The sequence below is a fragment of the Onychomys torridus genome, chromosome 3, assembly GCF_903995425.1.
Source record: "Onychomys torridus chromosome 3, mOncTor1.1, whole genome shotgun sequence".
NCBI lineage: Eukaryota > Metazoa > Chordata > Mammalia > Rodentia > Cricetidae > Onychomys > Onychomys torridus.
The window spans coordinates 664,797-689,698 of record NC_050445.1 but is presented as its reverse complement, the minus strand read 5'-3'; the positions used below and the strand labels follow the sequence as shown (position 1 = coordinate 689,698).

General features: G+C 49.3%; 2 protein-coding genes across 2 annotated transcripts; one reads left to right on the top strand and one right to left on the bottom strand.

The window, feature by feature from the left end:
• Window positions 1–10,530: 10,530 nt before the first annotated feature.
• Atp6v0e2 (ATPase H+ transporting V0 subunit e2) lies at window positions 10,531–14,765 on the bottom strand. Its single transcript, XM_036182931.1, has 4 exons — window positions 14,517–14,765; window positions 13,009–13,056; window positions 12,297–12,424; window positions 10,531–11,856 (listed from the first exon to the last, which is right to left on the bottom strand). The coding sequence occupies exons 1-3, from the start codon at window positions 14,618–14,620 to the stop codon at window positions 12,331–12,333; spliced, it is 246 nt and encodes an 81-aa protein (XP_036038824.1). The 5' UTR covers window positions 14,621–14,765; the 3' UTR covers window positions 10,531–11,856; window positions 12,297–12,330.
• A 6,829-nt stretch (window positions 14,766–21,594) lies between these two features.
• On the top strand, window positions 21,595–23,923 carry LOC118580421 (nucleus accumbens-associated protein 2-like). Its single transcript, XM_036182128.1, is given in 5 exon segments — window positions 21,595–22,245; window positions 22,247–22,415; window positions 22,418–23,010; window positions 23,012–23,373; window positions 23,739–23,923. Coding segments are annotated over 5 exon segments (1,779 nt in total). The 5' UTR covers window positions 21,595–21,666; the 3' UTR covers window positions 23,815–23,923.
• Window positions 23,924–24,902: the final 979 nt, after the last annotated feature.

Genomic DNA, 24,902 nt, shown 5'->3' with positions numbered 1-24,902 from the left:
GCTGTGTCTGCAGAGGCCAGAGACGTCAGATCCCCTGGAGCTGGAGTCATGGGTGTCATGGGTTGTTGTAAGCCACCTGACCTAAGTGTTAGAGTTGAAAACTTGTGTCCTCTTGCATATGAAGAACCATATGCTCGCTGAAGCACTGAGCCTTCGCTCCCTCTCCACAGAGACTGCCTTCTCTTTTTAAAAATTTTTATTAATTCTTTGAGAATTTCATATGATGTATTTTGATCATATCCATCCCTTCTCCCCCAACTCCTAGATCCACCCTCACCTCTGAGGAGACTGAGGCTGGAAGAGAAGTTTTTAAAAGACTATTTTTAAGTTTATTTATGTGTATGATGGCTTTGCCTGCATATATGTCTGTACACTATATACATACCTGGTGCCTGCAATGTCAGAAGAGAGTGTCAGACCTCTTGGAGCCAGAGTTACAGACAGTCATGAGCCATCATGTGGGTGCTTGGAATCAAACCCTGGTCCTCTGTAAGAGCAACAGATACTCTTAATCACTAGTCCTCCTCCACTGCCCTAAGGGAAAGGGTTTGTTGTTTGGTTTTGGTTTTGGTGATGTGAGTGTTGTGAACAAAACTAACAGGACTGTATCTAAGAGGAATGCCACAATATGATTCTGACTGTCAGTTTCCCAGAGCTTCTGTGGGAAAGTTGTAATTGGCACTACAAGGTCAGGGAGTTCTTGGGCCTCTTCACTCACCATCTGAACAAGGCCAGCTCCTCCCTCTGCTGTGCTCTTCTCCTTCCCTCACACTCCTAGACCCTGCCTTTGGTTCAGGCGGTGGCATCCATCCTTCTTGCAATGAGAACCAGTCTGCTCATGTCTGTGAGATCTGTTTTGTCTTTCTCACCTCACATTGTAGCCACGGGGCCTGGGTGCCTGTCCCATCCTTTTCTGTTTCTCTTGCATTCATTCCTATAGAATCTTGGAGTTGTTCCTTGCTCCAAATATCAGGGGTACTTTGCCCTACAGGAGTTGTGTTTACCTCTTCTCATATTCTCTAGGGTTTCTGCATCAATACTCATGGACCTTCACGACCCCCTCCCCCATGCATGATGCAATGTTGATGGGTACTGACAGCGCGTTCAGGTCTTCTGTAGGTAACCATAGGTGCTTTGATTTCATGGACACATCAGCTATGTCATGTCTCTAGAAGTCAGTGTTATGCATTGTTCCTACCCATCCTTCAGCTCTTCCATGTTTTATCCCCCCTTCCATGCTGTTCCCTAAGCCTTAAAGGAGGTGGAGACTTGCTGGAGGAAATACATCACTGGAGGTGGGCTTGAAGATTTTATAGCCTGGTCCCACTTCCTGTTCTCTGTCTCTGTCTCCCTCCCTCCTTCCCTCTCCCCCCCCCCCCCCCGCTTCCTGTGTGTAGATGACAAATGTGATCAACCAGCTTTCTGCTCCTGCCCCCATGGCTTCCCCACCATGATGGACTCATCCCTCTGGAACTATAAGCCAAAATAAACTTTTTTCTCCCCTAAGCTACTTTTGGTGTTGGTATTTTATCATAGCAACAGAAAAGTAATATATCTACACATTTAGAAATTAAAGACACTTACCACAGACACAGAAATACAGACTATGAACAGGCTCTTAGGTCACACTTTGGAAAGCACTTGAGCTGTTGGTGTTTCCTGTGTTAGGTGCATCAGCAAGTGCAATGGGCTGAGACCCTGGCAGAATCTAGTATGGCACAGTGTAGGCAGAGTTTCTCTGTGTCTCAGCAGTGGCTCCCAAATAACCACTCAGAGACTTATTATTAATTATAAATGCTTGGCTGCTACCTTAGGCTTGTCTCCAGCCAGTTCTTACAACTTAAATTAACCCATTTCTATTAATCTGTGTGCTGCCCCAAGGTCATTTACCTCATCTATGAACTTCCCATGTTGCTTCTTTTGTATTTGGCTTGAGAATCCTCTGATTCCATCCTCCTTCCCAGCATCTCTCTGCTCTGAAAGTCCTGTCTAGCCATCGGCTAATCAGCTTTTTATTAATAATGAGAACAATACATATTTACAGTGTACAAAGATTGTTCCACAGCATTTCCTCCTTTTTGTCTAACTAAAAGGAAGGTTTTAAGTTTAACATAGTAAAACTATTTACCACAAAACAGTTGTCAAGTAAGAATTACAGCTAAAATCAATATCCAGTTCATTTGTATTTGGCAAAATTAGACAAAATACTCTATTATCTTTGTGAGTCTAAAGTTTTATACCTAATTTACCTCTCATTGTAACTAAGGAAAACTTTAAGTCTGATTATTTAGTCTTTAACTCCATCACAGACCCCAGAAGGTTGCAATGTTACCCAATGACAGGGATATCTGGCTGCCTGGACAGTCACCCAAAGTTCTTCTGTAACATTGGGATATCCAACTTTGACATACGGGCCTAGTATATCTGATAGACATTTTTGAGAAGCAGGGAATCTTGAAGGACTGTCCTATCTTGTCTCGGAAAAGTTTGGCAGTCACTTTATTTTACATCCTGCTAGTCCAGTTTGGACAATATACTGTCAGCAATTGAGAAAGGGCAGTTTTTTGTCTAAATGGCTAGCTTTTGTCATAAGGAAAACAAACTCCATACAGAGTTTCTTCGATGCCCATAATCTTCTCTGAAGTACATTGGTGCTGCCAGGAGAAGACATGTCTCACTGTCATGAAAAGCCTTAGATTATTAAACATATTAAATACCATATTCTGTAGATGTCTGAAGTGTGTGAAGACCGTCTATCTATCTAAATATATCTGTATATGACCTTGAAAACATACCTAACATGACTATAAGTTTGACTATTATAGATGACTATTAATCTGTATTTCTTAATTATACATTATATTTTTAATGAGCTACATAAACACAATACCCCAAACAAGAGTAGAAACATACATACAGTATAACAAAATTAACTATAAATTTGTATCAACAAACCAAAATTTATACCAATGTAAAGTATTTTGAGATTAATAGTTATTTTTAGATTAAAGTAGATTAAGTAATCTACCCTTTTATCTCATTATTTCTATATCACATCTCCCTTTTTTCCTTTAGAAAAAGATCTTTGAATTTAACTCTTTTGTCCAGCTTTTTTTCTGACTATGACCAATAACAACTTGTAACTAACCCCCCTTAAATGTTTATAACCTCCATAACCCATCTTTTTGGGATGTGGGCATTGTTTTTTCTAGACTGCTTCCTGTTGTCTGGGCGCACTGGTGTCTTTGAGGGAACTTTGAGAAAATCAGGGTAATTGTTAAGTCTGGCTGGAGTGTTCTGTGAGGCTGGATTATCTTAGCCAGCAGACTTTAAGCTGTTCTGGATGCAGAATTCTGAGGAAACTGCAACAGAGGCATTTTGAAAGGCTGGGTCATCTGAGCCATCCATTTTCATTGGTGTCTGGTCCCCTTGTTCTGAAAATACATAAACTTTAAAGGTAACATACATTACAATTATGGAATATGTGGTGTATACAAGTCAGTTAAAGATGATTTTTGTTTTATGTTTGAGCAGGTAAAATATATGTTATGTGTTTTGTAGTTTTTATAGGTTTATTTCTTTATGTCTGTAGCCAGGATTTCAGGGGATCTTCCCTGATCAAACCTGATCCATATATAGGCAGAGTTTTTTTTTTTTTTTTTTTTCAGGACTGAAATAATCCCACTTTTGACACCAAAGACAAAAATGGGGAAATGTGGAATATTCCCCCACAGTGAATATGTGTCACTGTGATTTGATCAATGAAGAAACTGACTCTCCAATAGCTGGACAGGTAGAGGTTAGGTGGGACTTGCAGAAAAAGGAGAGGGCAAAGAAGAAGAGGAATCTTGCAGAATTGGGAAGAGATAAAGGAGGAGATGAACTTGTCATACTGAGAAAAGGTATTGAGCCATGTGACAGAACTTAGATAAGAAAAATGGGTTAATTTAAAACGTAAGAGTTAGCTAGTAACAAGCCTGAGCTATTGGCAGAACATTTATAATTAATATTAAGCCTCTTTGTGTGTGTGTGTGTGTGTGTGTGTGTGTGTGTGTGTGTGTGTGTTTGACCAGCTGCTGAGACACAGAAAACTCCACCTAGAGCAGAACTTAAAGAGCTGAAATGCTAAAATAATGTGATGGGTAGCTGCCAATGTTTGACTGGCCAGGCACTTTGATCCACTTTCCCAGTTCCTGGTCACACTTCTGTGAAGCATGAGCTACTGTTACTATATTGATTCATCATTGAGGCTTGAGGGCAGAAAGAGTCCTGGAGCTGGAGCTCCAGGGTTCTGAGTAGATTGGGTGGAGCTACATCTGAGAATGTACAGTGACCTGAGTTCCTGGTTGAGGAGACACAGATGGGGAAGTGAAGAGTTTGCATCCCAAAGTGCACCACACCTTTGTTGGGAGCAGAATGCCAAGCTTTCCTGTAGAGAGAAGTTTTCTCGGGTCCCACCTTCCCACCCACCCCACCCCACCCCACCTCAGACCCGTAGCTGCTTATAAAATAATCACTCAGAGGCTTAATATTATTTATAACTGCTGGGCCATTAGCTCAGGATTATTACTGACTAGCTCTTACACTTAAATTAACTCATAATTCTTATCTATATTTAGCCATGTGGCTTGGTACCTTTTCTCAGTCTGTCTTGTCATCTTGCTTCCTCTGTGTGTGGCTGGTGATCCCTGAATCTGCCCTTCCTCTTCCCAGAATTCTTTTAGTCTGCTCACCCTGCCTATACTTCCTGCCTGGCTACTGGCCAACGAGCATTCTATTAAACCAGTGTACAAGAGCATTATCCCACAGCACTTTCCAGATAAGAAGACCGGTGCTGCTTCTGTGGCCTTTTATTTTGAATTTAGGGGTCAATGTGGAGGTACTTTGCACTGGCATTGGGGCCCACTGACCTGTAGTCCCCCAAAGCTTGATTGTTTCCTTTCCCCCAGAATGGCCAGATGAAAGGTGATGGGCACCCCAGGGTGTCTGCTTCCCTCAGGTTTCACAGCCTCCTTTGACAGAACTCTAGAGAAATGGCCCAATTTAGAGACTGCTGATGAACCAACATTCTAGAGTTCTGCTTCTCACTGTGTGTGTGAGAAGCAGAGGTGAGGCAGGAGAAGACTTCCTCAGGAATATTTCAGAATGACTAGAGACATTTATAGCTGTCCTAATTGGAAGCAGGGAAAAGTAGTCTGATGGCATCTGGTGGGTAGAGTCAGGGGTGCTGTTAAATATCTAGAATTCACGGGCTACTCACCCCCTAAGCCCTTAATGTCCATTTAATTACCTAGTATAAACTGCCATTTCTTCAATTCTAGGAAACCCAGCTGAGGTCCTTGAGGGCCTCATTTGGCACCAGAAATCTTAGGATTTGTTGTAGTTTAAAATTCAGAGTCTGGGATAGCAAGATAACTTAGTGGGTAAAGACACTTGCTGCCAAGCCTTATGACCTGAGCATGAGTCTCAGGACCTGCATGATATAAAGGAGTCCTTTCCTGAAACTTACCTGCTGACCTCCACATGAACACCATTGCATTCAAGGGCAAACATGCATGCATGTGCATGCAAACACATACACTAAAATGTGATATATGTAAAAGTGTGTTACTTTTGTTTATGCTGCTTTTGTTTAATGATGTAAGGATGTGCATTTTTTTTCCAGACAAGATTTCTCTGTGTAGTTTTGGAGCCTGTCCTGGATCTCGCTCTGTAGACCAGGCTGGCCTTGTCCTCACAGAGATCCGCCTGACTCTGCCTCCTGAGTGCTGGGATTAAAGGCGTGCGCCACCACTGCCTGGCCAATGAGGTGCATTTTAATTATGTAAAGATATGTTGTATTTATTTCACCTTGCCTGCCTAAGGTACCTGACTGATCTAATAAAAAGCTGAATGGTCAATAGCTAGGCAGGGAGGGATAGGAGAGGCTGGCAGGCAAAGAGAATAAATAGGAGGAGAAATCTAGGCTAGAGAAAAGAGGAAGGAAGAATGAGAGAGAAGAAGGAGGAGAGAATGGGGGACATGCCTGGGGCAAGAAACCAGACAAACACCACCCAGCCAGACATAGAAAAGCAGTTAAAGTAAGATATACAGAAGTGAGAGAAGTAATAAGCTCTGAGGCGAAAGGTAAAGAGAAATGGGTTAATTTAAGTTACAAGAACTAGCCAGAAACGTGCCTAAGCTAGGCTGAGCATTTATAACTAATAGTAAGTCTCTGTGTCGTGGTTTGGAAGCTGGCTGGTGGCCTAAAAGAAAAAGGCTGGTTCAATCACTCAAACATTTTCTTGAGGTGAGAATGCTTCAGATCTACAACCACCAATTTTCTAGTAACCCAGATTGTTAATGACTACAGTTGCCATATTGTACACAGACCTCTTGACTGCGTTTCTTTTGTCTTGCTGGAGTGTTGCATCTGGTGCCCAACATCTCCCCAGGGACAGACTTGTTAACAGGAGTGTGGCCTGGATTCACACAGGACTATGGTCATCTGCTCTCACTTACAAGATGTTAAAAGATGAACAGAGCTGGAATGGCGGCCAACTGACTATGTTCCCAGAAACCCAGAGTTTTATCCAATCAAATCACTCAGGCACAGGGCTTTCAGAGGCAGCCAACTCCACATGGGCTTACAGTCATCCCTTCGCAATTCCTTTTGGGTGAAGAAAACAAAATCACTTGCAGGTCACATGTTACAGTTTCTGTGGGGACAAAAATAGCCCCTACCTATTTCTAGTGAGAATCTGGGCCCATGGGTGTCCCTGACATCAGTTGGACTGTACCAGGTCTCTCTGTGATGCTGAGGTACGACAATTTCACAGTGTAAGGAGGCCTGGAACCAGGGCAATAATGCTGCAGCCTCTTAGCTTTCTGTCTTTTGGTCTCCCAAGCAGTAGTGACCACAGGGACTTCTCAAGACTCACTAGCCATCATTGTTATTATACACCCTGGAAGGATATTTCATACTGGTGTAACATAGGCTAAGGAACCATCACTGCTCCTGCTCAAAGCCATTGCTAAGGCCATGATCTTGATATCAGCATCCCCACCAAGTATTGCATAAACTGGACTGTCTTTCTGGAGCCTTGCACCCTGCATACTCTGCCCACTGTTGGTCATGTGTGGGCCCCATGTGGCTTAAATTTGTGCTGGCTGTCTTTTCTTTTCTCAATGGACTTGTTACTGGGTGGGATGGTCTCTGCTCCAGCTTCCCATTTTGGCCCTTGCCATGGCTCAGGAGTACCGTATCCTACACCACTGCTCTTTTGTAAATATCTCTGTTCCAGGGACATTCTGTGAGCCTCTGTGCTGACTGACACTGATTTGCCTCTTAAGGGGTGGGGGGAGTCCTGTTTGAAACAGAACTATAAAAGTTGCCTTGGTACAGAATGCTCCCAGAAACAGGAGCAACCCTACCTCAAAGACCAAGGCCAAATCCCGTGGACCACTCCTTTGAAATGTCCTGTCCTCAGGCCTGGGATGACCTGGCTCCCTCTGATCCCCTCCACCCTCAGGCAGGTGCTGGATAGGCAGATCTCAGCCTCAGGGCTTCAGTATGAGGAGGGTTATATTCCAGACATGGAGCCTGCTTTTCTTCACAAATCAGGAGATGTGTGATTTGTATTTTAGGACATAAGTAAGGTAGCCAAAGTCCATGTGAGGAAGCCATAATCTTTATTCTCCTGCTGGGCTTCTGTGTCAGTGTCCCTGACACACCCATTATCCCCATGAGTGCTTCTCCAGCAACCCAGAAATGTCACCTACAAGGACCTGAATACCTTTCATCTGAAATGCACTCATCAGGGAGGACATGACCTCTCTCAACCTCTGGGAGAGCAAAGACCTAACTCTCATCATGGACCACTAACAAAACAGTCAGCCTCATTTCATTCACACTGACCATTTGTGTGCGTGGTGCTGGGCATAAAACCCAGGCTTCTTGTGCACACTTGGCAAACACTCTGCCACTGAACGCATCCCCAGGCCCTGTTTTGTGAGACAGGGTGTCAGTGCGTAGTCCAAGCTGGTGCAGTCTCTACCTTTCTGACTCTGTCTCCTGAGTGCTGGAGTTATAGGCATGTACCACCACATCTGGCTTAACCAACTCTATCTTATAGTCCTGAACTTCCCTTTTCCTAATTTAACTTGAGCCCCTGATCACACCCCTCTTGACTCCCTTATTCTCTCTCTCTCTCTCTCTCTCTCTCTCTCATGTTCTGTCCCCACTGCAAGATCTGATTAGAGTTCAGAGCCTTCTCTAGAGAAGTTGTTAAGTGAAATACATTTTGTAGCTTTAATGCCCAGTTTTGTATATCTTTTTTAATTGTGTGCGTATGTGTGTGCACATGCACACATGCATGCCATAGTGAACATGTGGAGCATCAGAGGACAACTTGCAGGACTTGGTTCTCCTTCCACTGTGTAGTTCTGGGGATCAAATTCCAGTCATCAGACTTGACAATGAGCACCTTTACTCACTAAGTCATCTCACAGGGCGAGTTCTGTGTGGTTTTGATGAAGCCCCACTATCCCTGCATATTCCCACCTTGAGCATGGGGGGAAAGCCCCTTGATAGCACATAATTCTTGGCAAAGGGGTGGGAGACCTAATCTTACCAAAGGGTGAGGAGACAAGTACTCTCAGCCCTCCCCTCTCCTTGCCCTACTGTAAAAGAGTCTCTGGCTAATATGGGGCCTGGATTCCCTCTAGTGTGTAGCTATCTAGCTTAGATATATTCTCTGCTTGAAGCCTCATGGCTCTCTCTAAGCTCATACACAGCTAGAGGCCAGAGGGATACCATGATCACCCATGCTCTGGGGAAATGGCTTTGAGAAGGTCTTTCCATAACTACTTGCTTTAAACGGGTTGTCCTGTGCCTGACACTTAAGTTCTTTATCCTAGACCTCTGTAAAAGCAAGCGCCTGGGTCCAGACCTCCATCTCCACAGCCCACTGACCTTTGTGCACATGGTTTGGGTGTGTTGTACACCATGGGGACCCACAGCAGGGCATTCTCCATCTCCACAGTTCTGAATGAAACCAATGGCTGCAAAGGAAACTAGACAGGATAAAGCCACAGGCTCAAGGAGCTGCTAGGCCCAGGGCAGGCCAAAGGATGCCTACGGAGCATCTCTCCATATCTCCATCCTCCAGGAACAGAGGCTGCAGCCATGGAGCTCAGTGACTTCCAGTCCCAGACACACATATCTGGCAGCATCCAAAGGAATGCCATCAAACCAGCACCAAGAAGCCCAGAGTCTAGACAACAGCTTGGAGAGGGAGCAGTTATTTGCAGAGAAGCCCTCCTTCCCCCCCCCCCCCAGGCCAAAGAGGATCCCAGGTACCCTAGACTGGAATCCCTGGCAGCGGGAATGCAGCAGGCTGGGCCCGGTGGGATCCAGTATGAGGAGATGAAGGAATGGTCCCCTACACCCAGGGCTCACAACAAGGGCCTGGCGTGTTACCCAGAGGTTCCTTCCATCTGTAGCTCCCTTTTATCACTCTACTCCCAGCTCCAGAAGGCCCACAGGCCCTTCCCTGCCAGCTGTCTCTTGAGTTTCTCACCTACCTACCCACTCTCAGCTCCCAGCAGCCTGATGTTGCCTGCCAGCAAAGCTCCCAGCTGGCTTTGAATTTTCAGGGTGGAGGGCACTGGGGGCATGTGATACCCTGGGCCATTCTCGCCCCTTCAGCCCTCTGCCTCTGGATTATTTGCTTCTCCTCTTTCCTCTGGACCCTCCAAGCACTCACCCACCCATCCAGCTTTGTGGATTGAGCAGCTATGGCCTCTCTGTCACTTCAGCATGTAGACAGCTGTTGTGATGAGCCAGCCCACTGTGTAAGGCAGTCTAATAAACTCCCTTCACACACACACACACACACACACACACACACACACACACACACACACACGCACACACAATTCCGTTGGTTCTGTACCTCCAGAAAACCCTGCCAAGCTCACTCCTCGTTGCCCTGAGGATCAATCCAAACCCCTCCACTGGCTCCAGGATGCCAAAGGTGAGTCCACCTTAATATGCCCCAGTTCTTTGCCTCCCCTGACCTCCACAGAATCGAGATTTTAGCCTCCCTGAAGCTACAGGCCCTGGCCCTGGAGTACCCGATCCCTCTGCTGCCCTCCTCACCCAAGGCCAGCAACCCAACAAATGGACCCCAAGCTCAGACACCCAGCAACAAGGAAGGTCATGCTCAGAAATGGAGCCTGCTTTATACACAGGCGCTGTGTCCTCTGTCTTCAGGGGTAAAGGCCAGAGGTTGAAGAGCCACTTGAATGGGTCTTGATCTTTCTCCTACTGGGCAGGTACTGGGCCAAGTGCAGGACAGTTGGTAGATCCAGCCTCTCCTCCAGATCTCAAAAACCTGGGAGGGTCCCCTGCACCCAAGTTCCAGAAGTACAGTCCCTGTCCCCAGAGCCACCAGTACACAAACAGAAGACATCTGAGTAGAGGGGACAGAGAGAGACAAACAGAAGACATGTGGCAGCTGGCAAACCGAGCAGAGGCCAGAATCTGGCTCCTAAATCACAACTTTGCATCACCACTATTTATTAGACAGGAATCAGCTTTTCATCACGAGTCATGCTCACCACCCCACCCCACAGGGAGGCTTCGGGGGTTAGGGTAGGAAGGGAGAGGTTGCCCATGGAGGCCCCCGTCTAAGCTCTGAGCAACCAGCAATCTGAGTTACAGTGTGTTCCACTGCCCTCCCAAATGACCCCGGAAGGGGGAGGAAGACCAAATAAATAGTCAATAAATAATCAAGGCCAGTTTTTCTTCCCCTGGGAACTCAGCCACTGGCTGAGAACCAGGGATTGTGCAGGGCTCTGTCCTAGCTAGCTCTGGCAACTCAGACAAGAGTGTACTCGCCCTCTCAGAGGGGTGAGGGCATGGGCTGGAGGGGTCCCCTAGGCTGACCCCTGTGGTCTGCATTCTCTGTCTTCTATTGGGCCTGGCACAGGGCCACATGAGCTTGAGAACAGAGGGTCTCAGAAGCCAGGGAGGCGTAGTGCCAGTAGTACCTCATAACTGTTACCTTTGTCTGTCCCCAATCCCAACTCCAGATCTTCTCAATGCTGAGGTCAGCTGTGGGGTCCATGCCACCACAACCCAAGGAAGAGTGTAGCCTCCTGGCAGGAATAGCTGCACCTCAACTAACAGGTTCTGGGAAGTGGGTAAGCTTATCTACAGAGGGAGAGCAATGTGACTAGAACATTCCAAAGATACACACACTGCCTCCCTCCCTTGCTGAGTGACTTCACTGCTGCAGAAGACCAGACATGAAAGTTTCTATCTTGACCCAAAGGACAGTGTGGGGTGGCGTGGGGTGGGGTGGGGGACTGGTGTGACTGTTTCTTAAGGACATCAACATCTCAAGTGTTGTCACATCCACAAGTGTTTGAAACTTAAAGAATAATCCACACCAAGCTGTGACCCTGACCCACTATTTCACAAGGTGGAGGCAGAAAAGCTTGAAGTATCCTGGGCCATATGTCCCTTCTCCACCAAGACCCATGTCCTTTCTGGGACTGGGTTGAGTCCTGGCATCTGCTCTCAGGATGAAAACAGACCCCAGCAAGTTCAGAGCCTTACCCAGGATCTACTGGGAAGAGAGTGAAAACTGACTTTAAGGGATTTAAGCATGGGTTGCTCCGGCTGGGGCCAGACTGAGCACAGGGCTTTCCCAAATGGAGTCCTCCTAATGGCTGGGAACCAGGTTGGTTCCGAGGGTGTGGGTCCCACAGCGCCGGCACGGAGCCAAAGGAGGATGGACTGATGGGTGGGGCCAGTGTGAATGCAGGGTCTCCAGGGACGTCAAGGCTGGGCCGTCCACAGCAGGGTACCTGAAAAGCACATCACATTAAGGGTCACCATCTAGACATCCCTTCACCTCCCCTCTGCTTGGAAAGCTCTCCCAGCCTCCTTTCCCTACCTGGACCAGTTGACCCTCACCCACCTCTGTCCAAGCTTGTCTCTTACTACCTATGGCCAGCCTCACCTTACCATGACCAGCTTACAGATGGGTCTCACCCACACCCCTGTCCCCACCTGTGGTCTGGCAGTCTACAGCTGAGGCTATGTGTTTGAGCCTCAAGAAGAAGCTTACTGAAGACAGGGACTCGGGACCCTAGTCTCCATCCATCTTAGCAGCGAACATGGTCTTTATTTCTCTTGCTAAACAAACTAATTCCTGAGTCCAGAGGAAACCCTGTGATGGTCCTGATCCCCTCCCTCCCCACCACAGGCCCCTCAGGTCATCCTCAAGTGAGTCTCCCCTCAGTACCTGGGGCCAGAAGCAGGCTGATCACTCTCAGTGGTCACTCCCATAGGAAGCGCACATACCAGATGGTCTCATTCTTCAGTTGTGGACCAAACAGGGGGTTCAGCTGAGCCAAGATGGCGATGAGCCAGCTGCCAAGAACAGTGGAATGAGGGGACTGGGCACAGATGGGACCCATCCCACATATCAAGGGAGAACTCGGCTACTCTTTCTTCCAAAGAGCATGCAGCTAATCTAGCAGGTGGCAGGCTCTGTGCCTGGATGGCACAGGGATTGGATTTAGGATTTGTGGGTTTTGATGTGATTTTCTGTTAGTATATAAGGTCCCTGAGCTCGGGCTGGACCCAGGGTGAGGGTTCCTTAGGGGCCTTAGGGAGCCAACCTGCACTGCCACACACACACCTCTGCTGCCCCCTAGTGGTTCTACACTGGCTTTAGTCCAATCACCCCGGTGTTCCTTAGCAATATGATGATGCCCTGATTTCTACGTGATTAGATGAGTCTAGAGTGGAGCACCAAAGTTGTGTTTAAACAGCCAATCCAATCTGAAAGATTCTGATGCCCAGATGGGAGTGGACACTACTGAGCTGGCCCAACTCGTGTATCTCACAGCTGGGGGCAACACAAAGCTCATGCAACTGTCACCTGGGAGGCAGAACCAGACCCAGCAGTGGTGATGACCACAGCCCCAGCTCCGGGGGAAGGTGGTACTCACAAGAGGTAACAGCAGACAGCAGTGGCCACCAGCATGGTGATGATCACCCTGCAACAGCAGAAAGGGAAAGGCAGCTTTGGCACACAGGGCCAGAGAAAGAGCTCCCTGTGTCTGCTGGTGTCACCTGGGCAGGAGGCCGAGGTCCCTTCCGAGTAAGAATTACAAGACAAAGCATAAGAACATCAAAGGGCATCTACATCCAAGGTATGTTGTAAATCTCTCCCTTTCTCCTCTCCATCAGCAAACACTTCCCTATCTTAACGCTGGAGAAGGCTTTGCCCAAGCTCCATTTGTGGCAGCCTATCATAGGATGGCCTCAAAATTCATCACACACACACACACACACACACACACACACACACACACACACACAAGATGGGGTAGGAAGCAAGGAGGCAGAGCCAATGTTAACAGGGGGTGTTGTAAAGAAAACAGGGGCTTTGTGCCCACTCAGGGAAGACCAAAAATAGAGGCTTCCAACATAGCTGGAGATGTGTTAGATGAGAAGGAGCTCACCAAGACTTTCAGGAGAGAAGACCCTGGAGTGGCTACAGAGGAAAGAGCCCAGTTAAAATCTTTTTTTAAAGACTTATTTTTATTTTTACACACACACACACACACACACACACACACACACACACGTGAACTTGTGTGCCCAAAGGCCAGAGAGGACCTCAGGTCTCCTGGAGCTGTAGGTAAAACAGTTGTGAGTTGCCCTGTGTGAGCGCCAAACTTTGGTCCCCTAGAAGAGGAGGGTCTCTCCAGCTGCCTTCATATGTGCAGGAATAAAGGCAACGCTCATCTACAGCTCCAGCTAAACCTTAGGCTAAACCTAATCCCAGGCAGAGAGCCCAAGAACTTCAAGGCGGTGCTGAAGAAGAGATTAGTACTCCATCTTCCTTTAACATTAGTGACCAATCCTGGTTCTGCATGGGACAGTCAGTGCTGAGACAATGCACAGGTGGCCAAGTGTGAGGGCTTCATGACTGAGAGGCCAACAGGAGGAGGGACTGGTAAACGGTGCAGAAATCTGCTAGGAACCTTCCAAACATGAAGGGAGCTAAAATCATCCCGCACACACAACGTGCCCAGGACGTTGCTTAGGACAACCCTCACAACAGCCTTACAAAGCAGGTACTGCCATCGTCCCTCTTTTGCTAGGTAAGGAAAATGAGGCCTGGCATGTGCCCAAAGTCACACAGCTGGCAAGGATGGCCCATCAGTGCCCATGGGTGGCCTTTACCGACTGCACGGGTGTGTCGGTAGTGGTGGTGTTGCATTTAACCACATTCAAACGTCCCTGACTTCTGAATTTCACCAGGCCCTCCTGCCTGTCTCCTGGCAGCCGTGGCCCAGGTGCAGATCTGAAAGTCACGGAGAGGCGTTCCGGTGTGGTCAGGAGCTGAAGGGTAGCAAGCGGGAGCCCCAAGGTGAAGAGGTGAGCCTAGCCAGGGGACGGGGGTGGGGGTGGGGTCCGCAGGGAATCGAGGCCTGCTTGGCTTTCTTACCCGCGATTGGGTCCTTTGGGCACGAACCAGGGCCCAGCGATGCCGATGAGGCCCCAGAACGTGGTGAAGATGATGACTGGGAGGGCAAAGGAGTGTGCTGTCATGGCTGGGTGCGCGATGCTCAGGTGGGATGCTAGGTCGAACGGCGGACTCTCCAAGCAGGTGCACGTCCTGGAAGAGGGCGGTGAGCATGCGCAACGGGATCCAAGTGGCTCAGGCCCTGGACCAAGCGATTCTGCGCTCGCGCGCATCTCTGAACCCCGCCCGCTGGGAACGCAGCCTCAACACCAGCAGTCACTCGGGGCCAAGGGCGGGGCTTCTTAGGAATCCTTTCCTTGATTGGCTGAGTAGGGTTTGCTCCATCGCAAATGATTCCAGCCTCGGGTTTGCACTTTCCTTTCTTATTCCCACCAGGACGTTGTGCTCTAGCTGTGCAGGTGTCTGGGCTGCCCAGGACAGGGGGACAGGATAGGAGGAGACCCGAACCCGAGCGGGGGACTTCGAGGGGGCCACAGGGACTTCGATTATGGGAGTTCAGGTAGCTGGGAGTCCACAGACTTGGCGGTCCCAAGTTCGCGGGAAGCATCTAGCAGCTTAAAACTCAACAGTTTCTCCAGCAGGACAGGAAGGGTCTTCCTTGGGCTCTTTGGTCCCATATCTCCCTCTTTTGTGGAGAGCCGTGGGATCTGTTGATCTCCACCCTCTGTAGAGATCCTTTCTATAGAGAACAGTGGCTCCAGGAAACGTCCTTGGCAGTAGGTCCTGCCCCTTGCAGGAGGGCTGCATACACCCCGGAAGCTAGTGGTTGCACAGCATGGGAAACGGGGCACCCATACACACACACACACGTTGGATGCAGACGGGAAGTGCCTGTCCTCGCACTTGCCTCTACCAGTGATGTGCTCCTAGCTATCTAGAACAGGGACAGGTCACATCCACTTCCCCCTAATTAAGACTGTTTTATTCGTCTGTCAAACTTCATGCAAGTTGGAGGTGAAGAGAGGGTGGTATTCAAAGATCTCGGGCACAAATAAGCTAGTTGAGGAGTCACATGATAAAATACTTCAGCCAGGGGCGGTGGTTGGTGCACGCCTTTAATCCCAGCACTCAGGAGGCAGAGTCAGGCGGATCTCTGTGAGTTCGAGGCCAGCCTGGGCTACCAAGTGAGTTCCAGGACAGGTGCAAAGCTACACAGAGAAACCCTGTCTCGAAAAACAAAACAAAGCAAAACAAAACAAAAATACTACAGCTCAGATTTGTTTAAAAGCCTTACTTGCCCAGGGTGATGGCACATGCCTGTAACCGCAGCAAAGTGAAGCCACTATCTTGTCTACCATCTCCCATGGAGGGTTTTGGTTGACATTGGCTATACTGGGTATCTGGCTTTGATTCCCATCGAGTTGTCCTCTGACCTCCCTACATGCACCATGGAATGTGTGCCTCATACAAACACAGACATCATACACACAAAAATAACGATTTTTTAATGTTTCCAAATCCTCCCTGGGAAGAGATAGGAAACCAAGCCTCAGTGCCATAGACTTGTCGCAACACCTCTTTGTAGATATAGGTGGTGGTAGTGGGGGTGAGCAACAATTTTGAGTGTCTATGTTTTCAGTAAGGCCTTGTGGTACTCAAACATATGGCCGTGTGCTCCTCAGCCAAGGCTTAGGAGCTGGGAAACTTAGTGACTGAGAGGAAGAGGGCGAGGGCAGTGGTCTGCTGCTTTTTTGTTCTCGTTCTTGCTCCCCAGCAGGGATATGAAGGCCTGGATCAGAGCAAGTGTCTTTTTCACAAACCGAGCCCCCCACCCCAACACACACACCTACCACAACCCCGAATGTGCAGAAGTCTCTGGAAATGGAGAAGTGTGACACTGTTTTATTCAGCTTCTGGCATGCCTGATGTTGCCCTAAAATAAACCTCATCCCTTGTTGCAAAGACCTTGAGCATCCCTGGAGCCCTCTTAACTTTCCCTACTGATTGATGTGAGCCCCATACCTTTCAATTGGGGCCATGAGTCAGGCTTCAGGATTGATGCAGATCGTGTGCACACATGAGTTTGAATCAAGCTTGGCTGTTTCCTCAGTGGTGCATGCTACTGCAAAGCAGAGGTGGTCTACAGATTTGATACAGAAGATAAGCTCTGAGCAAAGGACTCAGACTGAGCTGGAGCCTGCCCTCAGTGTCATGAACCTTGCACCCCCAGAACTCCTGTGTAGAGCTCACTGCTCCACTGAAGCCTGTGGATGCCCAGCCTCTGATCAGGCCACTGACAGACTATTCTCCCTCTATGTGGTAGTTCAGGGGATCTGTGGAACACAGCAAGACTCTGGACTCTCAAGGCCAGCCACTCCTGAAGGGCCACCATCTGGGTGGACAGGAGGGAGAGCCAAGTCATCACAGCAATCATTGTATGGAGCAGGTATGCAGCAGCTAGGGACAGAGCTCTCATTTCAGTGGGAGCCATAGCCAAGCCCCTGAACATGCAGCCTGTCTTCTGCAAAGTTCACTGCTGCCTTTCTGGTTATCTGTATGAAGAAGGAAGAGGAAGGCTTATCTTACTGTAAGTTCAGATAGGAAATAGAGTGTGGAAGGCCTTTCAGGAATATTCCAGGACAGGGTGGCCTAGGCAGGTGTTTAGTCTTGCTCATAGAACTAGGCAGCCAAGAGCCAACACTCTGTTGCTACTCTGTCCATCCATCTTCACAAGAGACTCTGTGACATTTTTCACAGATATGCTTCCTGAATTTTCTGTAGCAAGTCCCCAAGCTGTGGTCTAGTAGTGGTTGCAGCAGGGAGAAATTAAAGTGGCGGCAGGAACACAGACTCCCTGAGCAAGTCACCTCCTACAGAGCAGTTCATTTTCTCATCACTGTGACAAAAGAAACTTGAGGAAGGAAGGGTTCATTTTGGCTCACATCTCACCATAGTGGGGAAGACAGCGGCAGGAGCATGGGCAGCTGGTCATTGCATCCCCTGGCAGCTGGTCACTGCATCCATAGGCAGCTGGTCACTGCATCCACTGGCAGCTGGTCACTGCATCCATAGGCAGGAAGCAGAGAAATGAACGCTGGTGTTCAGCTTGCTTTTTGTTTAATTCATTTTGGGATCCCAGCCCATGGATGGTGCTACCCATATTAAAGATGGGTCTTCCACCTCAGTTAACCCAATATAGACGTGCCCAAATATAGAGCTTTGTTTCCTAGGTGACTCTAGACCAAGTGGACAGAATTATGTATCACACTCTGCAAGATGGTGCAATGACAGCAGGAAGCATTAGCCCACTGCCCCCAGGACTTTGGTGGTTTGTTTTGTTTTTCAATTTTAATTTTTTTTGAATGCCGAATGCCATTTATTGAAGGAGGGAGGAGGTCTTAAATACAGGCTTACAGAACCCTGGAGGGCAGAAGTTCACTTCCAATGTTTTACAATCTTGAAACTAAGCTGTTAACGCCCAATATGCAGGATACACAGACAAGGAACTTCCCTTAAGCATTCAGGAGGGTGGAATCTCAAAGGGAATTAGCATAGGGAGGGGATCAAGGTCAAGGTCAGCAAGCAAGGCAACAAGTTACCCAAAATGGGGGCCAGGGCCCTACAGGTTCCCCCCCACACACATTTACTAAAAAATGAGCTTCTGACTTAGGTTGAGTGGGTGTCAGCAAGTCACCTTACCTGTCATAGAGATGCCTGCCCAGGCCACACAGGCATTCTGTCTTAGGTTGGTGAGTGCCCCCTAGATATTACCTGTCTCTGAATACTCATTCTCATAAAGGCTCAATCATGTGTGAGCTGCAAAATTAACTGTTGCCAAGATCTCTAAGTGGCACTGGGCTTGCAATCTGTGTGTTCGACACAGAAAAGACCAACAGGAGTCTTAACCCACCCATAGATGGTAGGCTAAAGGCAACTGAGCTATTCCCTTCCTTAACGAGCCTTACTGCAAATTGGAGTCCTTGTAAGATGGTATCCCAAGAGCAAATGGAACTTGAGTTTGTAAATTTATAACTTTCAAAGCCAATCGAAATGTATATAACTACTGATTTAAATTTGTCATGCCCAATAGAATGAAAGATTAATTAACAGTGGTAGCTACTTTTGCTGCCAGGGTCTCCACTGTGCTAGCTGTAGTAACCAATTATGAAATGGCAATCCCAGAAATAGTAGTAGTGGTGGTTGTCACTGTTATAACAGCAACAATGGCAGCAGCAATGTCAAATTTTCTTCTGGAGCGTGTGGGCATCCACTGGCATGGACACAACTCCAGGAACACAAACCGCCAAGGCCCATTTTTCTTGATCCCAGCATGACTTAAGCTGGCAGCTCTGTTCTCAGTCAGTGAAGTGTATACTTACGATTCTGGTGATCTGGTTCAATGACTGGGCAGCAGTCATTGTGTTCTCAGGTCACGTTTTGCTCATTCGTGAACTCCTCAGCTGATCTTGTTTCCTCAGACTGCAGACTGTAGGATTCTGAATCTTCTCTCGGATGGATTTCAGCTGAGCAGGGTAGTCTCACTAACACCTCCAAGTTGTTGGGTTTCGCTGCATCGGCAGCTGGGCCCTGGGTTGGCCTCAGACAGAGTGTTCAGATCCATTCTGGTCTCGTCCCACAGAAATGGCTCCTTCCCCAGGTGCTGGGATTAAAGACGTCCCTGTTCTAAGCTCTTGATTAGGAGCTTATTTTCACTAACTCCTCAGTGGGTAGTAGCTCAGTTTCTGCTCAGTTTTAATTTTTAAAAACTTGTATTAATCACACATACAGTAGTCTGCCTGCACGCCAGAAGAGGGCACCAGATCTCATTACAGATGGTTGTGAGCCACCAGGTGGTTGCTGGGAATTGAGCTCAGGACCTCGGAGAACATCCAGTGCTTTTCATCTCTAGGCCATCTCTCCAGCCCTAACTTTGGTGTTCTTAGCTCCATGGGTCTGTTAGTTAGGATGCTGAGTCACACTTAGGCCCAGCTGTGTGCCATCTTCAGGATGTCACTGCTGCCCAGAGGTCTTGCTGTGACTATAAAATGAAGAAGATGCTGAGGGAGAGTTTCTGTTTTGCCATGGTTATTAGATTACAGCTGCATTGTCCTCTTTTTTTTTTTTTTTTTCTGAGACAGGGTTTCTCTGTGTAGCTTCGCGCCTTTTCTGGAATTCGCTTTGGAGACCAGGCTGGCCTCGAACTCACAGAGATCTGCCTGCCTCTGCCTCCCGAGTACTGGGATTAAAGGCGTGCGCCACCACCGCCCGGCTATGCATTGTCCTCTCACAGAGCTTGATAGCCATACCAGAGAAGAGTCTAGATAATCAGAGAGGCATCTGGTATCCCTAATGATTCTGTGGGTTGAAAAATCCCAAGGCCAAACTTGACCCTGGGTTCTTTATGTCATGAGAAAAGCTGGCCAGCCTGAGGCACTGTGAAAAGAACTTCAAGAGCTACACAGACATGGCCACTGTGACACATCCCAGGAGAGAGGATCTTATGTGTTTCCATGTGGCAGAGACCTTCCACCTAATCCAAGGGGACCTCTGAAAGCACAGGAGGACCCTATAAATGCAGTGTGTGCACACCTAAAACACAGGCAGTAGCTCCTCTCCAACTAGCCCCAGGGAGCCTGCATGTGGACCAGGACCACAAGAAACACTAGCAAACTGCTACTGGGAGATCTTTGTGCCCCAAATGTGGCCCACATTCTACCAGTGGCAGATGCCTAGTCCCCATGCAGAGCTCCGAACCACAGAGCACCTCTGCTGTAGTATTTCTCCTGGTTTTGAGAGTCTACACAGCCCAAGCTGGCCTTGAGTTCTCTCTCTTGACTCACTCAGTATTCCATATCTGTAATTACAGGTCTGTCGTTATGCCTGGCTCTTTCTGCCATACTAGGGGCAGATGAAGGGCTCCAGTCAGATGCACAACTGCACAGGGGCCTCTGGGAGCTGTCTTGTCTGTGGAAAAAGCTATAAAATAAGAGTCATGTCAGGCATCCATTCTTGGTGAAGAGGTGAACGTACCTTTGGGTGCTGAGGGTGGTAAGAGTTATGGACAGAGACAGCATCCAAAGTGCTGAGTGAAAGGTCCAGCCACGGTACTGTCACGGGAAAGCCTTCTGAGTCTGAGGACTTACACTGAAGAGGCTCTGCCCTGAAGTCCCCAGAAACAGGGGCTATGAAACTCGGAAGGCACCATGTAGCAGGTAGCTGCACCATGGGTTCCCCTCACACTTGGAGAAAGCCGAGGCACAGCAGGCCCCAGGTCTCAGCTCATCCCCTCACCTTCCAGCATGTTCCTTAAGAGGCCACCTTGCTAGCTGGCGGGTGCTGCCTTCCCTTGGGAGCTTTCCTGCAAAGACAACGCAAGGCTCATGCCAGCGGAGACTGCCCATGGCAGCCTGTTTCTAGGCTACACTCTCCCACCTCCATGGAAGGCCAGGGAGGAGTCGCCAGCACCGCTGTGGGCTACCTCTCCTAACTTGCAGCTGCAGAGCTCTAGACCAGAAACCACCACCCAGCCTGTAGCTTCCCGTGGCTCTCTAGTACCACTGAAAACCACACACACGCAGACACGATATGACTGAGTCTCCTGGCCAGGGATTCACTAGTATCTAGCCTCTGTGCCACTTTGCTCTGTCCTGCCAGGAGGGCTAGCGGAGGACATCTGACCACCGAGCAGAGCTGCAGAGGGCATCCTGAAACGGTTCTTTAGAAATTCTGTTGGGTGGTGTCAGGGCTTTGGCACTGCTGTGAAATGGGTGATTTTCCCGTGAAAGCCAAGCTTCCGGATGAAAGCCCTCTGATAGCTCTGATGTGCTGAGCATCAGTGAACACTTGATTCTAACCCAGGGTGCTTCACTCTCATCTCTGTCTTCTCATACTCACGGGTAGAAGCTCTCAGCTCACTCAGGATTCAGAGGAAGGAAATACAAGGACAGAAAAAAAAAAAAAAAAAAAAGTCGGGTTGGGGATTTAGCTCAGTGGTAGAGCGCTTGCCTAGCAAGCACAAAGCCCTGGGTTCGATCCTCAGCTAAAAAAAAAAAAAAGATGTGTTACAGAAAGTCCGCGGGCATCGCCGCAGCTGCCCAGGCCAGACTGGGCCGGGTGCCCGCAGATGTGCCTCTTCCAGTGTGTCCCACGCTAAGTCTGAAGCCCACCCACCATGGCACCCGCCATGTCTCAGATGCTGCACATCGAGATCCCCAGCTTTGGGAACACAGTGCTTGGCTGTCTGAATGAACAGCGCCTGCTGGGCCTCTACGGTGATGTGTCCATTGTGGTCAAGGGCCAGGCCTTCAAGGCCCCCCGTGCAGTCCTGGCTGCCAGCAGCCTGTATTTCCGAGACCTCTTTAGTGGTAATAGCAAGAGTGCATTTGAGCTGCCGGGCTCTGTGCTGCTTGCCTGCTTCCAGCAGATTCTGTCCTTCTGCTACACAGGCATGCTCACCATGGCGGCCAGTGAGCAGCTCGTGGTCATGTACACAGCAGGCTTCCTGCAGATCCAACACATCGTTGAGCAGGGCACAGACCTCACGTTCAAGGTGAGCTCACCCTTCTGTGACTCACAGACCGCCATGATCGAGGATGCCAGCTCAGAGCCCCAAAGTCCCTGCAACCAGTTGCAACCGGCCACTGCTGCCTATGTCGCATCCCCTTTTGTGCCCATCCCACTTCTGACCCATGTAAAGCATGAAGCTATGGAGTTGCCACCTGCCACTGGCCCAGGCCTGGCTTCTAAGCGCCCCCCTGGAGACGGGCCCTCGAGATGGTGTGGCAGTAGCTACAGGTATTGCGGGGACACCTGGCACAGCCCCTCTGAAGCTGCCTCGAGTCTCCTACTATGGAGTGCCAAGCCTGGCCACTCTCATCCCCAGCATCCAGCAGGTACCCTATTGCCAGGGGGAGCAGACCAGTCTGGGGCCAGCAGCCTGCCCACCACAGACAGCCCCACCTCCTACCACAACGAGGAGGATGAGGAAGATGAGGAGGCCTATGATACCATGGTGGAGGAGCAGTATGGCCAGATGTACATTAAGGCCACAGGAAACTATGCAGTGCAAGAGAAGCCAGAGCCGGTGCCCCTGGAGAGCTGCTCCTGTGTTCTCATCCGTCGAGACCTGGTGGCACTGCCTGCCAGCCTCATCAGCCAGATTGGGTACCGCTGCCACCCAAAGCTCTATTCGGAGGGTGATCCTGGAGAGAAACTGGAGCTTGTAGCAGGCTCCGGGGTCTACATCACACGTGGCCAGCTCATGAACTGCCACCTGTGTGCAGGGGTAAAGCACAAGGTCCTGCTGCGGAGGCTCCTGGCCACCTTCTTTGACAGGAACACACTGGCCAATAGCTGTGGCACTGGCATATGCTCATCTACCAGTGACCCAAGCCAAAAGCCACTGGACAGCCGAGTCCTGAATGCTGTGAAACTGTACTGTCAGAACTTCGCCCCCAGCTTCAAGGAGAGTGAGATGAACGTGATTGCTGCAGACTTGTGTACCAATGCTTGCCGGTGTCCGCAAGCACTGGCTGCCCAAGATCAAGTCCACGCTGTCAGAGGGTGTGGAGATGTCCCGTACCGTCATGGGCACCTGGGCTGCCAGCCTGCCCCTGGACCCCGAGTTCCCACCTGCTGCTTCACAGGTGTTCGAGCAGCGCATCTATGCTGAGCAGCGAAGTGACGTGGCCACCATTGTGACTCTGAGAACTGATGCTGTGAATGTCGATCTGAGCACCTCGGCCAACCCTGCCTTCGAGGCTAGTGAGGAGGTGGATGGGGCAGGCTCGGTTATCCAGGAGGTGGCTGCTCCTGAGCCGCTGCCTGCTGATGGCCAGAGCCCCCCTCAGGCCTTTGAGCAGGGCAACACCTGCTGTGGATATCGCTCTGTACAAATAAAATGCTGTTTGGCCAGTGGCTAGGTAGGAGGTATAGGCAGGACAAGAGAGAAGAGGATTCTGGGAAGTAGAAGGCTGAAGAGAGACACCGCCAGCCGCCGCCATGAAAAGCAACATGTAAAGACACTGGTAAGCCACAAGCCATGTGGCAAAGTATAGATTAACAGAAATGGGTTAATTTAAGATAAAAGAAGTAGATAACAAGAAGCCTGCCACGGCCATACAGTTTCTAAACAATGTAAGTTTTTGTGTGCTTTCTTGGTTGGGTCTGAGCGACTGTGGGACTGGCAGGTAAGAGAGATTTGTCCTGACTGGGCCAGGCAGGAAAACTCTAACTACACAACACCAGCTCCAGCAGGCCTCAGACACCAGTGGCCACAGCAGCAAGAAGGCCAGAGGACACCTATGCAGGGACCTTGTAAGGGGCCAGCAGGGCCGCCTCACAAGGGACCAAGTACTAAAGCTGCTTGCATGCGTTACTAATACAAACAAATGTGATCAAGCCACTTACCTACTGAACCGCTACCGCTGCCTGACAGAAATGTGATTTTTATTCTGCCTTATTTAAAATGGATGAAGGAAACAAATACATTCATTATACTGTAAACATTTAGGCCACCGGCCACGCTCTGGGAGGAAGGTTCCAGGGCAACTTTTTGATATTCCTCAGCTCTGTCTGCCATGGTAGTGCTCCCCTCCCCTTCTTGGGGAGGTAGAAGAGGCCACCAGGTCCCTGTTGTCCGGCCCTGACCCTGACTCATCTATCCTTCTATTCCTCCTGCTCTGAAAGTGGAAGCTGGGGCAGCAATGGCCCGTGGGTGGCAGGGCAGATATGACACTCCATTTCTTACCCATAAGGACCCCAGCGGGGCAGTGCTGGGCCCCCGGAGGCCAGATTTCTCTTGTATTCCTTCCTCCCAAGAAGCCACCCATGTGCGTGTGCGTGTGTGTGTGTAAGAGAGAGAATTAGAGTGTGTGCATGCATATGCATGTGTGTGCACAGAGACCAGTGATGGCCCTCAGCAGTGGCTGTGGCTGGTCACCCAGGGTTAGGGGAAGGACGAAGTGTTCTCCCCCCATACCCATGTCCTCACTCTGCTCCACCCAGACCCCCAGCGGCTGGCCTGCTGACACCCCCCGCCCCAGGGTCTCCATGCCCCTGGCCATGGCTGGCCTCACTACCTTCTGCCTCCCCAGCCACTCCGGGATTTTGCTTTTTTGCTGTTTTTGTTTAGTTCAGATCTATTTTGTTTGTTGTTTGGAAACTTTCAGACCCAACAGAGCAAAAAAATCAGTGAGGGACTAATGTCCCTGTCCCTAGCCTACTACAGATTTGGGCGAATACATGCCCATGGACCCCCCCTCTTGGCCTCCCAGGAGGCAGAGGGGGCCCAGGAAAGAACAGCTAACCATGTACAGTCAGGCTCAGCACCTTATCACTCACTCTGAAGACCTGTGAAGTTGGCCGCAAGCACAGGCCTGGACTGGGGTAATAGGCAGGTATAGATCT